At 34.3% G+C, this 21,735-nt stretch overlaps 2 protein-coding genes and 1 long non-coding RNA gene across 8 annotated transcripts in view; 2 read left to right on the top strand and 1 right to left on the bottom strand.

Moving 5' to 3' along the window:
- LOC149772504 (uncharacterized) overlaps positions 1 to 7,194 on the top strand; it is a 32,668-nt gene extending 25,474 nt beyond the window's left edge. Inside the window, exon 3 of the long non-coding RNA XR_016417694.1 lies at positions 7,105 to 7,194. This is a non-coding gene — a long non-coding RNA (uncharacterized LOC149772504). The remainder of the gene's footprint in view (positions 1 to 7,104) is intronic.
- LOC149772503 (uncharacterized) overlaps positions 1 to 7,668 on the bottom strand; it is an 81,026-nt gene extending 73,358 nt beyond the window's left edge. For all 6 annotated transcript variants that reach the window (XR_016417691.1, XR_016417692.1, XR_016417693.1 and 3 more), the window contains exons 1-2: positions 7,479 to 7,668; positions 4,736 to 4,852 (exon numbers count right to left, since the gene is read on the bottom strand). Coding sequence is in view for 3 of the 6 variants with exons in the window: in XM_089947724.1 (XP_089803850.1) it covers positions 4,736 to 4,849 (114 nt within the window). In the remaining 3 variants the exon portion in view is untranslated. The remainder of the gene's footprint in view (positions 1 to 4,735; positions 4,853 to 7,478) is intronic.
- A 325-nt stretch (positions 7,669 to 7,993) lies between these two features.
- LOC149772502 (uncharacterized) overlaps positions 7,994 to 21,735 on the top strand; it is a 59,117-nt gene continuing 45,375 nt past the window's right edge. Inside the window, exon 1 of the mRNA XM_089947728.1 lies at positions 7,994 to 8,081. The gene's annotated coding sequence lies outside the window, so the exon portion shown is untranslated. The remainder of the gene's footprint in view (positions 8,082 to 21,735) is intronic.

The following is a 21,735-nucleotide window of genomic DNA, read 5'->3' as shown; positions in this document are numbered from 1 at the left end:
ATAAAATCCAATGAGATGAAATGGTCCAGATAAAATCCAGTGAGATGAAATGGTCCAGATAAAATCCAATGAGATGAAATGGTCCAGATAAAATCCAATGAGATGAAATGTTTTAAATAAAATCCAATGAGATGAAATGGTCCAGATAAAATCCAATGAGATGAAATGTTCCAAATAAAATTCAATAAGATGAAATGTTTTAAATAAAATGCAATGAGATGAAATGTTCCAGATAAAATCCAATGAGATGAAATGTTTTAAATAAAATCCAATGAGATGAAATGTTTTAAATAAAATCCAATGAGATGAAATGTTTCAAACATACTTAATCAGATTAATCATCTTTGAGACACTTTTGAAACGTTTGACACAAACATCTCAATGATGTGGTGCATTGGACAATTGATTCCATTAATTATTGGTACACTATGACACAACTATTTGCAAATATGATAAAGTAACTCTCTAATTAATGGTACATATGTGTAACTGGCATGTGTGGTTTTGTCTAACCTGCATATTTTGACTACATACAGTGAAACACATGCCCTAGAGCTCTGCAAATGGTTTCATAAATGAAACTAAAACAAGAAACATGATTTCCACACAACAACTCAAGTTCTTCAACATCTGCAGTTTCCAGTGCTTTATGTGATCATTTCAAGCCTGATTTTACAGTGCTTTATGTGATCATTTGAAACCTAATTTTCCAGTGCTTTATGTGATCATTTCAATCCTGATTTTCCAGTGCTTTATGTGATCATTTGAAGTTTAATTTTCCAGTGCTTTATGTGATCATTTCAAGTCTGATTTTCCAGTGCTTTATGTGATCATTTCAAGCCTGATTTTCCAGTGCTTTATGTGATCATTTCAAGCATGAATTTCCAGTGCTTTATGTGATCATTTCAAGCCTGATTTTCCAGTGCTTTATGTGATCATTTCAAGCCTGACTTTCCAGTGCTTTATGTGATCATTTCAAGCCTGCATTTCCAGTGCTTTATGTGATCATTTCAAGCCTAATTTTCCAGTGTTTTATGTGATCATTTCAAGTCTGATTTGCCAGTGCTTTATGTGATCATTTCAAGTCTGATTTGCCCGTGCTTTATGTGATCATTTCAAGTCTGATTTTCCAGTGCTTTATGTGACCATTTCAAGCCTGATTTTCCAGTGCTTTATGTGATTATTTCAAGTCAGATTTTCCAGTGCTTTATGTGATCATTTCAAGTCTGATTTGCCAGTGCTTTATGTGATCATTTCAAGTCTGATTTGCCACTGCTTTATGTGATCATTTCAAGTCTGATTTGCCCGTGCTTTATGTGATCATTTCAAGTCTGATTTGCCCGTGCTTTATGTGATCATTTCAAGCCTGATTTTCCAGTGCTTTATGTGATCATTTCAAGTCTGATTTGCCAGTGCTTTATGTGATCATTTCAAGCCTGATTTTCCAGTGCTTTATGTGATCATTTCAAGTCTGATTTGCCAGTGCTTTATGTGATCATTTCAAGCCTGATTTGCCAGTGCTTTATGTGATCATTTCAAGCCTGATTTTCCAGTGCTTTATGTGATCATTTCAAGTCTGATTTTCCAGTGCTTTATGTGATCATTTCAAGTCTGATTTGCCAGTGCTTTATGTGATTATTTCAAGTCTGATTTTCCAGTGCTTTATGTGATCATTTCAAGTCTGATTTGCCAGTGCTTTATGTGATCATTTCAAGCCTGATTTTCCAGTGCTTTATGTGATCATTTCAAGCCTAATTTTCCAGTGCTTTATGTGATCATTTCAAGTCTTATTTTCCAGTGCTTTATGTGATCATTTCAAATCTGATTTTCCAGTGCTTTATGTGATCATTTCAAGCCTGCATTTCCAGTGCTTTATGTGATCAAATCTGATTTTTCAGTGCTTTATGTGATCATTTCAAGCCTGATTTTCCAGTGCTTTATGTGATCATTTCAAGTCTGATTTTCCAGTGCTTTATGTAATCATTTCAAGTCTGATTTTCCAGTGCTTTATGCAATCATTACAAGTCTGATTTTTCAGTGCATTATGTGATCATTTCAAGTCTGATTTTCCAGTGCTTTATGTAATCATTTCAAGTCTGATTTTCCAGTGCTTTATGCAATCATTACAAGTCTGATTTTCCAGTGCTTTATGAGATCAAGGCTACTTGAAGCCTGATCCTCTAGTGCTTCATGTAATGGAAGATCAGGGACTCTCTGTTCACAGATGGGTCTGTTGTACTCTAGTAACTATGGGAAACTGTTGTATTACCTTCACCAGGATTCATGCTACCAGTTGAAATGGGTTACAAAGTTGAAAAAAAAGTCCACTTCACCTTCTTCCATTACAACAGCAAAAACGACTTTTGCCTTCTTAGGTCTGATATAAACTGAGTGAAAGTAGTTCATTGCTTTTGAAAGACTCCTTTAACCTAGCCAAGTAGTTTAAGGTGTTTTAACTGCTGACTGACCATTAGTAAGACCCCTTCCCCAGGAGGTTATCATTCATTATCACTGCCTGATTTCTGCAAGTTATCATTTGATGATGAAAACATACCAACTCAGACCTGCCAACCCTTTCTAAAACCTTCTCAGTAAGGCAGTCATTTTTTCCTCTAAGTTGGTCCAGTTTACAGTAAAGTAACATGTACCGGTCCTGTTGTTGTCAAGCTGGAAAACACGCATGTAAAAGTTGCAAGCTGTGATTCAAGACTGATGCAGCATCAGTAAACATTGTCTTAAACTCAAAAGTTTGTAAAGTTTATTCAAACCTTAATTACCTCCAGTACAGTTTCACAAAACCGCATTCAAAACCCAATGGACCTTAATTGCTCCTTGATATCTCTAATCCTGACATGATCCTTATAACAAATTTCATGTGGGCCCAATAGCAATCATCTTTCCCATCATGCGACATACTCAAATCAACTCATGATGTCCACCAATTGTAATAGTTGCCCTTTCTTACTTTTTCTCCCAAGAATCTGAATGTTTCCTTTTATTCTTCTATACTTTTAAAACTTTTTAAAATGTTTATTGTCCCTTTTATCCTGACATATCACTTGATGGCTGCCATTAAAAAAATAAGCAGCAAGCTGATAATGCAGACATTTTACATCACAAAATATGCACAGTTTATAGCATCTACAGTACTCCGGTAAAGGATGTCTGTTTCCCTAATCAAATACACTGAATCTATTATGAAACCTGGATCAGAATTAAACATGGGAAAACCAATAACCAGATTTAACTGCAAACAATTATATTTCTGTAATTTGTTATTTTATTTCAGAAGTCCATATTTTAAGGTCATTTCTGTAAGATAATTGCAATGCCAGTAGCTGGTGCAGGAAAGTAACATTTCCATTGGTCAGAATGTTACCACATGATCAAAACGAATTGCGTTCATTTCTGTATGAACTGTAAGGAGAACTACTCTTCTACTTCTATAAATAGAGTCACGTGTACAAAATAAAATAAACACTGCCAGTTAAGGCAGACATGAAGTAAGCATCAAAGAAAAACAACATTCTAACAAACAAACAAAAAATAATTGAAAAAATTTGGCTTCCATTGGTTGAAGGACTGGTATTATGATGACTTTATTGCGATCAAGCAGGACATCCAAGTGCTATAAATAGCTACGTTACAGAAAAATCACAAATATGTATTACTACGCTCAATTAAGATTTCTGTTTTTTTAATGATGCAAACAAAATAACATAACAAATGATTACAATTTCAATTATAAGGGTTTAACGTTGTTTTTTTCTGTGTTCATCGTGGTATAAACTGTCAGTTGCCAACTCACACACTTACATAACGCCCTTCGGGCATTATTTGCTGTGTGAGTCGGCAACTGACAGTTTATACCACGATGAACTCATAAAAAGAACGTTAAACTCTTACATGTACAGCAAAATTTGTAAGGGCAGGCAGGTCTGCCAACTTGTGCTTCAAAACTGAACATATGAATAAATTAAAATAATCTGTATTTTAGGAACAGAATTGAGGAAAGCAGTTTCTAAATATATTTTTTGGAAATTTTAACTGTGACACAGCCATATTTGTGTTATTTTCTTCAAAAATCAGTTTGAAACCATAAGTGAATCTGTTATGGGGTCATAATGGCAGACAACGCTGTCTCTAGAAGGTATCTCTTTTCTTAATATATTGAGCGCATGCATTAAGGAAATTAAATAGATAAATTAAAGTAATGTCTAAATATTATGTGAAAGAATATTTAGCCCAAAAATAACATTTTAAGTCAGAAATATATGGAACAATGCTTTATCGTAGAATCTGAAAAGTGTTATAAGGCCACAGTTTTCTTTTTCTTACATCAACGTTTCTCTGAAAAACAAAAGCAGGAAAGCAAATAGTGTTCAAATCCTACCATCAGACCAGCCTAAATCTGCTACTGTGGTGTGTCCAGCGCTTTACTCTAATTGTCCTGGCACCAAATAACCTACTTGTGCTCCTGTGCCTTAAGGCACCAAACCAAACCAAAACAAACAGCACAGAATAAGGTGTGATTATCACCCTTACACAGCACCTTCATTGTTAAAATAACCACATAACCACTATGGGTTATCTGGCTTTAGCACATCAGGTGATATAAACATAATAACTGAACTAATTTTCTCAGACGGACAACATGAAATCAAACACTATAACCAATTAAATGCTGTAAGAAAGGGATGTTATAACAAAGCATTCGGACTGCAGAAAATAATACCTTTGATGGTACAGGTAAGCAAGGCAGATATGGTAAAAGTTGTACAGGGTCCACTTGACTAACAAAGTCTGGAAGACATTTATTCAGCTGCTTTATAAGCCTTTTGTCATCCATGATCTGAAAAAGTGAATAAAAACTAATTGTTGATAAACATTTGCCTGTTTATTTCAATAGTTTTTAGGTTTGCTGATAATTTGACCTTTTGAAGTTGTGTGTTACACCTGATAATCATCCACTGATGACAACATAAATAAACCTGAAATTAAAATTAATCAATTTTCAAAATGTTAACAGTTGAACAGAAATGGAAGTGAATTTTCATTGAAAATATTCCTTCATTAATGAGATCATCATGAATTTAATATCAAATTTTACAAATGAGAATGATTAAAATACACAAACTGTATATGCTTAAAATGACATATCTAATATATAACTAACTGGTCCCAGAAAAAGACAATTATGCACCACTCAAGTTGGCTGAAGATCCTGATCTAAATAAAGCAATGTCAGTCATCATGACTCAAGGTCTTAAACCAAATAACAGAAAGAAATGAAACACACAATTTAAGTAAAATTCAACAAACAATTTATTTTTCTAGAATACAAAGTGAAAATTTAAAAGACACTTACAGTATTGTGAATTAAATCCGAAACAATCCTACAAGTAAATGTTCCATCACAAATCCAAAAGTATTGTTTGTTCTGAATCAATTCTGATAGTCCTGAATGTGCCAAGTCTTGAATGTGATTATGTACCATTAATACTGAAAGTGCTGATGTACCAATAGTCTCTCTTATATATATATATATATATATATATATATATATATATATATATATATATATATATATATACACATATACACATACACACATAACAGACTGTTCCTGAAAGCTAGTCTAATTTTAAAAAATCATTAATTTGTAAATAATAATAGATCTTGAACTTAAAATCACGTAAAAATCAGTACATAAATCAGATAGGCAAAAACCTTCAATGATGCACATTATAAATTTTATATAAAAAAAAACACTAAGCAGCCATAATCTCTTCTTAGTACATCTCATTTGCTACACTGCACAAAGTGCTGGAGACGATGTTGATAATGATGAAATCATGATAATAGTGATATGAGTCAAATGAATTTCCTTGTGCAAGCTATTTTCATTACTTTACACTGTAATCCAGAAATTTAGAGTAAAAAATAAAAAAAATAATTATTAGTTTCCATCAGTTTCTATATTCTGAATTAAAAAAGTTATTTTGTTTCTTTTTATTTATAAAAAAGTCACATTTTTAATAGGCATGAAAATGGGGTAAGTAATTCCAACACCAAATATGCAATATAAACTATCACAAAATAAGTCAGGTAATTCTTTGATGGTTTAATCTTTAGAAAATTTCAACCAACTAAATATTACAAATTTGAAATAGAGCCTTCACATTCAATAACAACTGCATATTTTAGGCCCTTTGACTTATAACTTAACTTTCTGCCCATCCACAAACTTTTAGTTTTTAATTTTGCTGACATGACTTCCCAGTCATGCCAGAAAATTATGTTGCAGAGAACAAACTTGCTCACCTGGAGGACATTACTGCCTCTGCAATAATGACATTCAATGCACTCTTGACACAACACATGAGTTTAAAGCAATGATAACAAAGGTTGAGTGAAGAATTTGAGGTTGGTTTATCCACCAAATTGCTATAATTAATGTGATCTTGGGCAAAATATTGCTCTGATTTGCTTGTTTCTTCAGATAATATCAATGCCATTGGAAAAAGCAAAGTAACATTTTATGGTATAATCCTTCATTTTGACGGATCACAATAAAACATTAACTGTCCCAATTTACCAATGCATCTAAAGACAATGACACATGTAACAATACACATAACACGGAATACTGTATCTATTCTTATTGCAAATTCATCATCATAAATGATTTGCTGTAAAAATTTTGATATAAGTAAGTCAAATGTGTGCACAAGATAACCAGATTTAAAACACGGGGGCTTGTATCTTTGTTTACAATTGATCTGTCATACATGTACTATATAATAACTACAAGGGAGGACACTTGTCTCCTTGCACACACAACCTATTTAAGAATAAACGCTAATATTTCAAGCTATGCTTTGCATAACTTACAAAATTTGGTACTGATATTTAGCTCAAGCATTCGACTGTATCCATATCAAAAGTTTGACTTGATATCATACCTTTAAGTAATGCCAAATCATTTTCCCACAGTACTGCTCTACATGCCTAATATGCAAGAACAAAGTGCTGAATGGAATACTGTCTTCTCATTGGTTAAAAGAAAATGACATACTGTATTTATTTGTAATTTATTTTCAGTTGGCCAATGAGAAGATAGTATTCCATTCAGGGCAGTGTTTTTGCATATTAAGCGGACACGATCAGGGCCATGTTGAGCGGTGGCGTGGGAAAATGATTTGGCATTCCTTAAAGGTATGATATTGAGTCAAACTTTTGATATGGATACACATTCGAAAGCCTGAGCTAAATATCGGTACCAAATTTATTAGGCAACGCAAAGCGTAGCTCGAAATATCAGCGTTTATTCTTAAATAGGTCGCGTGTGCAATGAGACAAGTGTCCTCTCTTGTAGTTATTATACAGTACATGTATGACAGGTCATTTGTAAGCAACGATACGAACCACTGTGATTTAAAAGAAAGATAACGACAATGAAATGGAATGAAACTTACCAATTGACCAGATCAGTTAATACACTCTGGGACGACAGTATTTTGGAAATATTCTAAGATATTTCAAAGAGAATAAGCAGATATGGTTGCCACACAATTAGTTAAGTTAATTTTCATTTTAACACAGTAATATGATCATTGTTAAAAGTTCGTAAATTCCGCACCTATTTCTGTCACCTGTGATTTCTTGCTCTTTGCGGGAGAGTATGTACGGTAAAGTCTAAGGATATCCAAATGCTTCAGTTGCTCCTTTAGATGCTTTTGTAAATATTACATTTATAATATGCATTTTGCTAACCATATATACAACGATTAGGGATCAGTCTAGGAATCTTAAAATAATTATTTTGTTCATTTTACTTAGAACAGTTTGAAATATACTTTTCCTCTGACTTGTACACAGAATAAATAATTAGTTTTTACTCTTTTTTAAATGTTCTTCTAAGATGGAGAAAAAAAATCATTGTTTAAAAGAAAATTATAGTTCCTTGCAGTAAACGATAACTGATCGGTCCCTTGAAGATAAAACGAAAGTATTTTATCAACGTAGATAAAGAAATTTAAACATTACGTCATTATATTTTGAAGAAAACCTCCAAGAAGGTATAATATATTTCACAGATTCAGATGACATTAATGTCTCGTAAAATGTAGGCCTAAAAGTTAAAATCAACTAGGTCAGCGACAACCATAGCCCTACAATGCAAGACACGTTCCTTGTTTGAATTTCATTATTTGTATTATTTAGGTCGCCAAAATATCAGGGGAGGCGCCTTACATTGTAGGACTTCAATATCCTTTGTCATTAATCGTAAGGCGTCTGTTCTGACATTTATGTTGTTTTTATTGTTTGATCTGACCATAATGATGTTAATTTTTTACTTTTGATTACTAGGATTCAAGTTGTTGGAGCTCTATAGTTCGGTTATCTTTCTGATGTTCATCCATGTCTGACTACGTCCTAGATCTACAGTGTAAGACTAACTCCATCACTCCACCAGTCAGTCGGTCCATCAGTCGAGAGTTTGGTTAATGATCTTGTATGCAGCTTTAAATTGATTTGACCTTGAATGAGTTTTCAAAGATTTGTTTTTGTTAGAGGAGTGATGACACCAGATTTTCTTGCCTTCTAGATTTGTTCTCAGTAAGATATTTCCAAGGATTGTTAGATTTCAACCAAATTTGGATCGAAGATTTTTTGTTTATTGTTGAGACCTTTGATGTGTTTAATTTCCAGCATTCCACAACATCATTTAACCGAGTTTTGTTCTGTTAGATGTAAAGCTGTACAGATTAATCGGTCATACTCATAATCGGGCTGATTATTGGAACAATTGGTATAATTGGTATTGGCAGAAATAATCAGTGCCATTGTAAACAAATTTCCAAAATATAAATTTAATCATAACATTTATCTTGACATGGCTTGAATTTTAAATCAGAATTACATAGTGGAAATTAAGGAATATACATTTGATTTGGGGGTTAATTGAAAGACAGTATATTCTTAAAAGTAAATACTTTTTAACATGCTTGCTGTAAACTACCGCTGATTGTCTGCTGACAACAAATTTTCAACACCATGCATGCACTCATCCTAATGGCAGCCAGTGAGGCCTCATGTGGCTGTTGAACTTCCAGTATACACATTACAGGGATGGTCCTGGCTTTTAAAAAGTTGTCATAAAAAAAATCACTAATCTCAATATTTTGTTGCTAATTTTAAAAAAATGTCGCCAGAATAAGTAGTGAATATTTTTTCCAACACTATTAATGTAACAGGCAATGAAAATTGAAAATGATGGGATAGTTATTACTTTATTGACAACAAGCAATACAGCCATAATATTACAAAATAAATCATTACATGACTGTTTTGTACTACTTCCATGGTCTTTGCATTGCACATCACCGTTAGTGCATAGGTCTAGCTGTTGTCACCTGAAATAAATGCATTATCAAATGTAAAATAATTATCTACTTTTCTACAGTCTTTCTTTTAATAGAAACATCAGGTATTAAGCAAATCTATATTATGTATATTATTTTCCAAATAATAGTTTTGTAAGAAACTTTATTTAGATAATGACATTTTAATACTAAAACCCTATGATCATACTTTGCAATAAAAGATAAGTGTCGAATAATGCGACCGTCAATTTCACGCATATAGGAATTAAATGCCCCCTCCCTTTTATGGCTAGCTTCACAAAGTACATCTCCGTCAACCAGAAGTTCAGAAATTCATTTTTTTTGCGCTTTACATTCTTTGCTTGTTAGTGAATTTGCTTCCTAAATCCCAGGAATGATCACTGGATGCTGTAGATTTTTTCTTGACAAGCAAATTACGATCTCCATTCCCACCAATGAAACTTACACGAGTCAACTTGACCTGGCATTACTGTACTGTATATATAAGTACTGATTACCATCATTAAATTAAAAGAAGGAATGAAGAAACATATCACAGAGCATATGTGCCCCCCAAAAAACTAATTTGGAATAAATATGTTATTTAGTAAAGAGTTTTATTTGCATATATGAGTTAACAATAAGAAATAAGATGGGATATAAAATGTGGGAAATAGTTATCACATGTATGGTAGCTTGAGACCACATTTGAACTATCAACATAAATCCGCAACCATTTTAGGCATTGTTAGTTATAACAAAAATAGGGCATGGTTTACTTGTCAATCAAATGCTAGTGCTTTCACTAGCTGTAGAACAGGCGGTTTCTTGAAATAATCGATCTCATAATCGGTATCAGCAATTTTAATAATTAACTATGCATGGTATTGGCATAATCAGCAGAAAGTGACATCGGTACAGCTTTAGTTAGATTCTGCCCTTCTAACATTCATGTAACTTTGTTACTGTTTGTTTGATTGTAATCATCATGGTGATGGGCTCTCAGATTGATTAAATCTCCAGTAATCCACTACTTAATTTACATGAGTTATAGCCCCAGATTTCCTGACCTGTAACTTTGGTTATTGCAAAATAATTTACAGGTATTAATGATTGTTTGATTTAAACTAAAATTATTTAAAACATTTATATTAATGAGATTTTGAATAAGCTTGACTACCATATTTCTTGACATCATTTTCTAAAGTTCTGGCACCTGATTGACATTCTCAGGACTCATTTTGATTTCCCTTCTTGCATTGTAAAATATTTTCACCATGCATGCACACACATACTAATAAAATCACAACAACACAGATATTCAGTTAAAAACTACACCAGGTTCATGTCTTTGAAGTTCATACAGTCTTATCTAGATGCTGTCTTTTCTACTATTGAAGGTTTTGAAGGTGATGCAAGTGTAATCAGAGACTGGATGTTGCTGTTCTTCAAACTTCTCTGAAGAGCTTGTTGATTTTTTTCTTCAGCATAGCAAATTATCTTCTGCATTTGCACTACTGGTAAGGAGTGTCAAACATGTAATAGTCACTTTAGTTAGAATAATTGAAGATCCAATGGCCACACTAATTAGAATATTTAAACATGCAATAGCTACACTAGTTGGAACATTTAAACATGTTAGTTACTTTAGGGATCTAGTTTGGCATTCATACCATGATGCTGGGTGGTTGATATATGTTGTACATGCCAAAATGACTGAGTCTAGTTTGGCATTCATGCCATGATGCTGGGTGGTTGATATATGTTGTACATGCCAAAATGACTCAATCTAGTTTGGCATTCATGCCATGATGCTGGGTGGTTGATATATGTTGTACATGCCAAAATGACTGAGTCTAGTTTGGCATTCATGCCATGATGCTGGGTGGTTGATATATGTTGTACATGCCAAAATGACTCAATCTAGTTTGGCATTCCTACCATGATGCTGGGTGGTTGATATATGTTGTACATGCCAAAATGACTGAGTCTAGTTTGGCATTCATGCCATGATGCTGGGTGGTTGATATATGTTGTACATGCCAAAATGACTGAGTCTAGTTTGGCATTCATGCCATGATGCTGGGTGGTTGATATATGTTGTACATGCCAAAATGACTGAGTCTAGTTTGGCATTCATGCCATGATGCTGGGTGGTTGATATATGTTGAAAATGCCAAGATGACTGAGTCTAGTTTGGCATTCATGCCATGGTGCTGGGTGGTTGATATATGTTGTACATGCCAAAATGACTGAATCTAGTTTGGCATTCATGCCGTGGTGCTGGGTGGTTGATATATGTTGTACATGCCAAAATGACTCAGTTAAAATATTTATATGATCTAGTTGCAAATGGATAAAATGCTTGGCTGCAGTGCTTGACAGACAAACTCTGTCAACCAGGAGTTGTGTTGGGCTTTTGGCTTAGACAAACTCTGTCAACCAGACATCTGTTTACTTCACTGATGGCTTATTCTTTCTTGAATCAATGCTGTATTTCAATATTTTATGTTGAAAAATGAATCATACCATTCCAGCTTCTGAAATAATCACAAATTTTAAGTTATATATGGAGCAAAATCAGACTAAAGTACATAGCTGCTGATCACAAATGGATAATCTTTAACAGAGATAGTTTCAACATTATCATTCAAGGCAATGAAGAGTAATAACTTTCCTTTATTTAGCACAACTTTGATTTACCTAAAAGACAGACCAGGGATCGTCCTGGGCTTCGCCAATGTCGCAAATTGCGATTTTTTTTACCTTATTGGCGACAAAAATATCCCATCTGGCGATTTTTTTGGCGACAGACTTTTTGGTTATTTAATTTGTACATACAATCATAGATTTGGACTGGATAAATTAAAAGGGAGAACGAAAGGAAGCCACAAACTTGACTAAGCAATGCATTGGAATCAATCTGTTACACAAACAATCCTTTGTTCGTATTGACAACCCCATCTTTACAGTGCATTGTTACATCATAATCTGCTTATGCTGACATCTGGGCTGAGTACTGTATGCTGCGATACAGTCAATCATGCTACCGCACTATACCTACAACTGACCGACTTCTGAAGACGTGAATAGAACAGATACAATTAATTGAATGGCTAAATCTTCTGTTGTTTTTTTTTTTTTTTTTTTACATATACCAGTACAATAGTTTTGCTGAACCTTCATAGAAAACCGATAACCTTTGAAGTACCGACTACTGTGTATAAATACAAAGCAAATGGAAAAATCTCAATCACAATTATGTCTGTCGCCAGTGCAGCATTTTACTCATTGTTCTTTTCCTTTGGCCATCAATCAGTGTTACGGCTGCTGAGACTTAAACTCCGAAACAAGAAATAGCACAAAAAAAACCAACCAGTTTTGCATAATTAATAATAATTATTTATTTCTCAAAATACAAGAGTGAAAGAATCTCTAAATTGGGTGTGAATTTATGCTTATATATACGGTCCAATATTGCCAGGTGTTGACTCGTGTAAGTTTCATTCGTGGGAATGGAGATCATATTTTGTTTGTCGAGAAAATTTATACAGCATTCAGTGATCATTCTTGGGATTTAGGAAGCAATTCACTACAAGCTTTGTGAAGCTAGCCATGGGGGGGGGGCTGCTGATAGACTACTGGTGTCACCTGTCAGTGCTGTGGACTGTGAACGTAGATTCAGTAAGATGAACCTCATAAAAACTGACATCAGAAATAAACTCTGCATCTCGTCTCTCGAGAATTTCATGAGAATCAGCACGTACAGATGTGAAAAATTAGACTTTGAAACTGCATTCAACAAGTGGGCAGCCCTAAAATTGCGACGGATCTTCATGTAACACTTTGTAACATTTTGTTAATGCTTGTTGTAATTAAAGAATTAAGTAACCCATCTTTTGTAATTTTCATTGCCTGTTACATTAATAGACTAAATTAACCCTTGGAAAAATGTACACTACTTGTTCTGAAAGATTTTTTTGGCGACAGCTTTTTAAAAGCCAGGACCATCCCTGCAGACCATTTCATTTCCAGAGGGGTGGATGCATAGGATTTTCATTTGAGTTGGCATAGTTTTATGTTTACCTAAAGATCTTTTCTTTTTCAACTAAGATAATGAATATAATTAGTTCTTTCTGTTTCAAAAAAGTAGAGCAAGAATATTTTTTGTAAGCTATTTGGGGTCAGAAATTTGAAAAAGCCAAAAATTTCTGGTTGCCCCATCTACCCACCCCCAAAAATGAAATGGTCAGCTTATACTTTCAAATGAATTTGGTTGTTCCACCTATCTACAAAACATAAGCCTAATAGGCTCTACACAACACAGTATAACCCTAGGTATTGTCAGTCAGTTAAATAATCTGTGCAACAGTTTTTTTGTATCTTGGAATGACTTACCTTTTAATTACCTGGGATAATGAATTGTATAAACTTCCTCAAGTTGAGACCGCTCCGGTGGCCTAGTGGTTAGAGCATCCGCCTCGGATGCGGGAGGTTGTGGGTTTGATCCCCAGCCGAGTCATACGAAAGACTTACAAAAACGGTACTAACAGCTGCCTCGCTTGGCGCGCAGCATTAAGAGGTTAGTGTTAGGACTGGTCGGCCCAGTGTCAGGATAATGTGACTGGGTGGGACATCATGCTACATGTCTGCGGCATGATGCCCCAGTGCTGGACATCACTATAAACTGCCACATTGCAGACATTGTAGCATTATGACTGAAAAATTGTTAAAGCTACGTTAAAAAATCCAAATTACATCACATCCTCAAGTTGATAGTCTTCATGAGGATTAAGCATGACAGTTTAGTATTTATACAGGTTATGGGCAAATTTTGTAGTGTCTCTTTTTCTTTTTCCTTAATATGATTACTGAAAAACATGCTTTTGCTAAATGTGACTATGTGGGGGTGGGGTGAAAATTGTGTTTTTGGCAGCTTTCAAGTTACAGTCATCTACCGTTATTGTGACCTTACTATTCTTGAACTAATGGATGTTGATTACAGTTTGCCCCCAGTGTTAAGGTTTAGTCAAATCGTGAATAGTTTGTATACTATATGCGTTCATGAAACTTTTTCAGGGTTTTCCTTGAAGTCTTCTAAACTATCCCAGGTGAAAGTTGGTCACAGTTACATACTTTTCTGACATAACGATTTTGTTTATTAATGATTAACAACAAAAAAAAGGTCATGCCCTCCAGACAAACCTTCACTTATAGACATGGAATCAACAGGAAAATTGTCATTGGTTTGATGTTTTCCACACATTTACCATGGGTACAAGATGTGTAAAGAGGATTAGCAGAAAGGTCCAGATCTTTGGAATAATGATAAAGCTTCTCATGTGCATGCCTTGTCCATGCAGTTTGACTGACTCAGTGAAGCAAGCTATTACCCAAAGGTCTGTGATAGACAAGATATAAAATCTGTAATGATCCAGCATCCATGTCATTCTCATAGCAGCAGCAAAGCACCATCTGTATTAGAACACCAGTACTTTAAAAAAAAAATTATCTGTTTGTGTGTGTGATTGGGATTTTTAATGTAGCTTTAAAAAAAATCAGTCATATTGCTCTGTAGTGTGGCAGTTTATAGGGATGTCTAGCACTGGAACATCATGCTGCAAACATGTAGCATGATGTCCCACCCAGTCACATTATCCTGACACGAGGTTGACCAGTCCTAACACTAACCTCTTAATGCTGAGCGCCTTGTGAGGCAGCTGTAAGTACCATTTTTATAAGCCTTTGGAATGACTTGGCAGGGGTTCAAACCCGTTACCTCCCGCATCTGAGGCAGACGCTCTAACCACTAGGCCAATGGAGCTGTGGCAAGAAATATTGTAACATGTGGCTGATTTTTTTTATAAAATGGGTGTATGAATTCTGAATCACTTTAACCTTCCTTGCTTGCAATTGAGATTTTAGCTGAGTTTTTAAAAATATTATGCAGGGATGGTCCTGGCTTTTAAAAAGCTGTCGCCAAAAAAATCGCCAACCTCAATATTTTGTCGCCAATTTTCAAAAAGTGTCGCCAGAACAAGTAGTGTACATTTTTCCAAGTGTTCATTTAGTCTATTAATGTAACAGGCAATGAAAATTACAAAAGATGGGTTAGTTAATTCTTTAATTACAACAAGCATTAACAAAATGTTACAAAGTGTTACATGAAGATCCGTCGCAATTTTAGGGCTGCCCACTTGTTGAATGTAGTTTCAAAGTCAAATTTTTCACATCTGTACATGCTGATTCTCATGAAATTCTCGAGAGATGAGATGCAGAGTTTATTTCTGATGTCAGTTTTTATGAGGTTCATCTTACTGAATCCACGCTCACAGTCCACAGCACTGACAGGTGACACCAGTAGTCTATCAGCAGCCCCCCCACCCCTTTATGGCTAGCTTCACAAAGCTTGTAGTGAATTGCTTCCTAAATCCCAAGAATGGTCACTGAATGCTGTATAAATTTTCTCGACAAACAAAATAGGATCTCCATTCCCACGAATGAAACTTACACGAGTCAACACCTGGCAATATTGGACCGTATATATAAGCATAAATTCACACCCAATTTAGAGATTCTTTCACTCTTGTATTTTGAGAAATAAATAATTATTATTAATTATGCAAAACTGGTTGGGTTTTTTTTGGTGCTATTTCTTGTTTCGGAGTTTAAGTCTCAGCAGCCGTAACACGGATTGATGGCAAAGGAAAAGATCAATGAGTAAAATGCTGTACTGGCGACAGACATAATTGTGATTGAGATTTTTTCCATTTACTTTGTATTTATACACAGTAGTCGGTACTTCAAAGGTTATCAGTTTTCTATGAAGGTTCAGCAAAACTATTGTACTGGTATATGTAAAAAAAAAAAAAAATCAACAGAAGATTTAGCCATTCAATTAATTGTATCTGTTCTATTCGCGTCTTAGAAGTCGGTCAGTTGTAGGTATAGTTCGGTAGCATGATTGACTGTATCACAGCATACAGTACTCAACCCAGATGTCAGCATAAGCAGATTATGATGTAACAATGCACTGTAAAGATGGGGTTGTCAATACAAACAAAGGATTGTTTGTGTAACAGATTGATTCCAATGCATTGCTTAGTCAAGTTTGTGGCTTCCTTTCGTTCTCCCTTTTAATTTATCCAGTCCAAATCTATGATTGTATGTACAAATTAAATAACCAAAAAGTCTGTCGCCAAAAAAATCGCCAGATGGGATATTTTTGTCGCCAATAAGGAAAAAAAATCGCAATTTGCGACATTGGCGAAGCCCAGGACGATCCCTGATTATGTGTGGCATGCAATTAGAATCAATGGTTGAACATTATTTTATTTAATTTATATTAAGACAGCACCCTCCATATGTCACTCGCACTCTTCTCTTACTCTCTTATTTGGTCAGTTGAACAAAGAAATCAACAAAATATCAGTTTAATCATTATAAAGTTTAGATTTTTTAGTATGTTTTCATTCTGAAGGAAATAGTTATTTCAGGGGAAAAAAACTCAAGTGTCTCCAAAAAAATTATTTTGTAAAATGTTAGACAGAAGTTCCTTAAACCAGAAAGCTACTTTAACATAGGGGAGAGAAACAGCTGTGTCTTGATGTGATACATTTTCATAGTTTTTAAACAACAACTTTTGAAATAAGGGTTCCATGGAACATGTTGTGTCATCTTTTATGGAGTTTGATCAAAGAGAAGCATTCTGTACTCACAAAACAAAATGTATCATCAGTGCATACCTATAAATGGCATCCAACTGCAAACTGCATACACCCAGATCTGTTGCAGCATAATGTGCCAGCAGATCTTCATCTATGCAGTTTGTTAAGGATCACCAGTGGAACAAACAACATAGATCCTGATCTACCAGCATATTATATGATGGTGCATCAGAGTTTATGTTGTTGGACTTGATTTAGCAAGTTTTATCACAATATTCCTTAAGGTAGTTTTAGAGTTATGGCTGATACTGATGTTACAGCAGAGAGTATCACTAACATCACTAAGACAGAGATAAAGAGAGATATTTTGTCTATTATAACCTGTTTGGTTTAATAGATTGCCTTTGTGGCTTAAAGGGCATGCAACATTTTTTCCATCACAATGATGAGAGAGAAAGAGCGTGTTCCTTTGTCCTATTTGCAGGTTTATAATTGGCGAATATATCATTTCACATGAGTCTTTTGATAAAAAAGCAAAATATATGAAAGGAAATGACCTGGGCGGAGAATACTTGGCAGCTGTTAGTACTATTTTTGTAAGTCTTTGGTATGACTCAGCCGGGGTTTGAACCCACAACCTCATGCTTCCAAGGCAGATGCTCTAACCACATGGCCACCAGAGCAGTCAGTCGAAAAGGTTGAACCCACTATGACTGTACAGTACATGGAACTTAATGTGTATTTTGCATCATTCAGGACCACCTAACAGGAAAGTATGCCACAGTGACCTACTGCTTTCACACAATAAATGATTTAATTGTCAGCCCAGGAGTGGTATACAAGTTTTGTCTTAAGATCAGTTCTTAAGCCCTAGGAACTGTATGTTCACAGAACTTGATTAGGGAGTTTCTTGCATCATTTTGAACCACTTATTTTGAATTTAGTTCACAGTGACCTAAATGTCTTCAACTAATGACTGCTGTTTTTTGCTCAACCCAGTGTATAAGCTTTGTCTTTGTATCACATAATGGATTTTTTGAAAAGTTATCGTTTTGTAATAATTTAGAAAATATGTTATAACTGCATTTTACAAGTGATGTGGATAAAATGATAACATTATTATTTGAAATATGTTAAATGTGATTACAGTTCTTTCAATACACTTAGATCTGTATTCCATGTTTTACCAATATTTGGACTGAGTTTTATTGTTGCCATATATTGGCATGTATATGATTCGTATGTGGGCAAATGGGTATATAGATGTTTGCCATACAATAGAGGTAATGTTAGATGACAAGGTGTCATGTTTGTGCAATATCAGCTAAAAACTCTGTAGGCCAGTGGTAATTGTGTGGGTCTGTACTAGGCAGTAAGTTAGATATTTCAGGTGTGGAAGGAAATGGCAAGGACATAAAATCATATAATCACATCCAGTTAAGTCCCCATGTGGTCAGGATACATGTATAATGTAGCATTCTAAACCAACTCAGGTGACAGTTGATTGCAATGACCTATTTTATGCCCCCTTGCAACCTAATGATGATCTCCTGGATTTTGTCCTGTCCTTTTATAAGCTGACCAGAGAAGCTTGATAGCAAGAGTATTCCAAAATGATGATCTTATTGGAATCACAGGCCGTTATATCCATTTCTCAATATTTTGATCACAGTTTAAACTTTCTTTTTGGTTTTCACTTTTGACAACACTTGTTGGCATGATGAAGCAAAAACTTTGATATATCAGTGGACACATGAAATTTTTTTGGCTTATTTTTTATTTCATAGTTAGAATAGGTGTCTAATTTTCATGCTATTATTGAAATCTTTTCTGTACATTTTTTAATACTTTTCAGGAGTGTATTGTTTTACAAATACAAATCTGAAGGAATGTTCATTGTTGTTGTTGTGGGGTTTAATGCCATTTTTCAGCACACAATAGGCTATACATGGCGGCCAGTATTAATGGTGGAGGAGGAACCCGGGAAAACCCGGAAAAAAACACCAACCCACAAGAAGCTACTGGCAAGCTTTCTCACATATCCAAATTGGCCGAATCCGAGACTCGAACCCATGCAGACAGAGGTGAGATGGCAGTAATCTGTAACAGAGAGCGCTTTAGACCACTCATCCACTCAGGGTCCCCTGAAGAAATGAATTTTATTAAAGGTTAGGACTAGCAAATCTCCAACTCATTGCCTTGTTTTCTGCTTAAGTGGGGTATGCCTTAATATTGAATTTGACCATAAGAGAAACAGTCGTCTTGAAAATGTTTATGTGGGGCAAGTTTTACAGAAATGGTTTTCAGTAAATTTTCTATGGTCAGTGCCATAGTAAATTCTTTCATTCTGTTTGTTACTGTATGGTCAGTTTGAAAGTTGATATGCTAAATGTAAATTTTTTGACAGTTTGATCATTAGCTTTACCAACCCCACTCCTATTCTTAATTTATAAAAGAAAGTTCCAAACACAAGGCAGAAGAGTAAGGAGATGAGAGAAAGGAACTGCATGAATAGAAAGAGAAAAAAAGATCATGTCTTAGAGCATTGTGTAAAACTACATACAGGTCTGGATGAAAGAAGAATAGTGTTATCTTTAACGATGATGTGGTAAAGATTTATTATCATGACATTGTCCTTCTGATCACCATTTTGGTTCTTGCTAAATCCCTCTAGTTTCAGATCAACGACTTTGACTGCAACTGAAAGAAGAAAAATGGCTTGCATAATAACTAGATCATGTACCTGAAGCAAACATTTTAGATGGCTTGCACTTGTAATAAGGAAAAAGCTTATTAATTTCAGTTGAGCAGTTAAGAGTCAAGGTCACTGTAATAAAATCAGATACCTTTATTAATCTAGGATCCGAGGCAAGAAGACAGTGATTTTGGCAGCTTGAAGATCTGGTTCAAAGATTGACAAAACTTCTAGACCAGATATATGTACTTTAAACTTTCTGGATAGCTTATACTTTAAGTAAAAAAAAACTTAATTAGTCAAATGTTAAGGTTACTGTGAAGAAGAGTGGTTTTCACAAAGTTAATTCTTGACTGAGTTCCTTAATGAAATTTTGTGCATTGTTTTTACATGGGATAAGAAAAATGTATATACATGTGGGGTAAGAAGATCAAATGTCAAGGTCATTGTAAAATAAACAAGAGGAAAGTTGTTGTAAAATAACTTTCGTAATACACTACATAATGGCTTGAAATGTAAAAGAGGACTTGCTGATATGGGAAGGAAACTTTGCTGTGCTGTGTTGGACAGCTCACGGTCACACTGACTCATATGAAGACCTTGGTCTTCCAAACTCTCCTATTTCAACAAAATTCACAAATGAGTTGCCTTTGCACAAGGAACCAGTTGCTTGAGGGGTTAAAAAGTAAAAGTCATTTTAACTGAGAGCTACATATAATGGTCAATATTGTTCAGAGTTTGAATATTATAACAATTATATTGTAACAAATTATATTTCCATGTCCTGATATTAACAATATACAGGATTATTACCCAGAAGGCAAGCATATAATGTGCTATCATGGTACTTGTGTCTTTTTTAATGAACAATAACATTAGTTAACACTAGTTACTCATTGTGGCCTTTATTATGCATGCCTTTTTGGGGACACCTAAATTTCCTCAGCATTACATAGCCATGATTGTGCTGATGTGCCATTAAATCCTTTAATAAATGACTTTGACCCATTTATGCCTAATATGTCTTTGCCTTTTGAGGAGAACTTAAACTTCCTCAGTACTTAATAGCCATGATTGTGCTGATGTGCCATTAAACATTATACAGATACATGCAGATAGATAGTGTTTTTGTATATAAAAAAAAGGTATGTTGAGCTCAATTTCATTTGCTAAGATTTGTTCTGATTCAGCATCTTGATATCTAACCATGATCAAAATTATTTTAAATTTTTAAATATCATTTCATTACAATATATGGGAATTAATAATTGGTGAAATTAGTTTGAAGCTGAGTGTTATGTGTATTTAATATTTGTATTGTTTGTTAAGTTTCTTTTCTCCATGATTATATGTTATGTATAATTATAATTTGGGCTTGACCTTGTCCAAAATCAAATTCATTGTGTACCTAACCAGTTACTTTTATTTTGTAAACAAATAATACATAGTTAATATTTCTCTATGAGTGTGGATTAAATATTAGGATCATTATCAATGGAAGTAAACATATTTATCTTAACCTGAGTCGATGACATTGGAATTCCCCCATGACAAACCTGGTTTACCTGAAGTTTCCCATGTTCTTTATTATAATTTTAGTAATAGATCTTGTTTTGTTGACAACTTGGAATATTCCGGAAATGAAATTTGTATCCTCAACCTGGTTCTGTTTTTTGTGTCCTAGCTTTTCATATAATGTTGTTAACTTGAAAAATTTATAATTATTTAATTTTAATATCTGTGGCAGAATTAGTCTAATTTGTTGTGTTCAGTATTTCATTTGGGTGGAATTATTTATTCAAATTATCATTCACTGGAAGTACAAAGTACTTATCTCTAATATTCTTGGGCTGGAACATTTATTTGGAATTATAGTGAATTCAGACAAGAATTGTTTCAGATTTTAATATTCTGATACAGCAAAAAACTGTTAGAACATCATCACACTTCGAGCCATTGGCACATTACCATGTTCAAGACTACA

Source organism: Sinohyriopsis cumingii, unplaced genomic scaffold (genome assembly GCF_028554795.1).
Source record: "Sinohyriopsis cumingii isolate HCF-2022 unplaced genomic scaffold, ASM2855479v2 utg001437l, whole genome shotgun sequence".
NCBI lineage: Eukaryota > Metazoa > Mollusca > Bivalvia > Unionida > Unionidae > Sinohyriopsis > Sinohyriopsis cumingii.
This window is presented reverse-complemented; position numbering and strand designations above follow the sequence as displayed.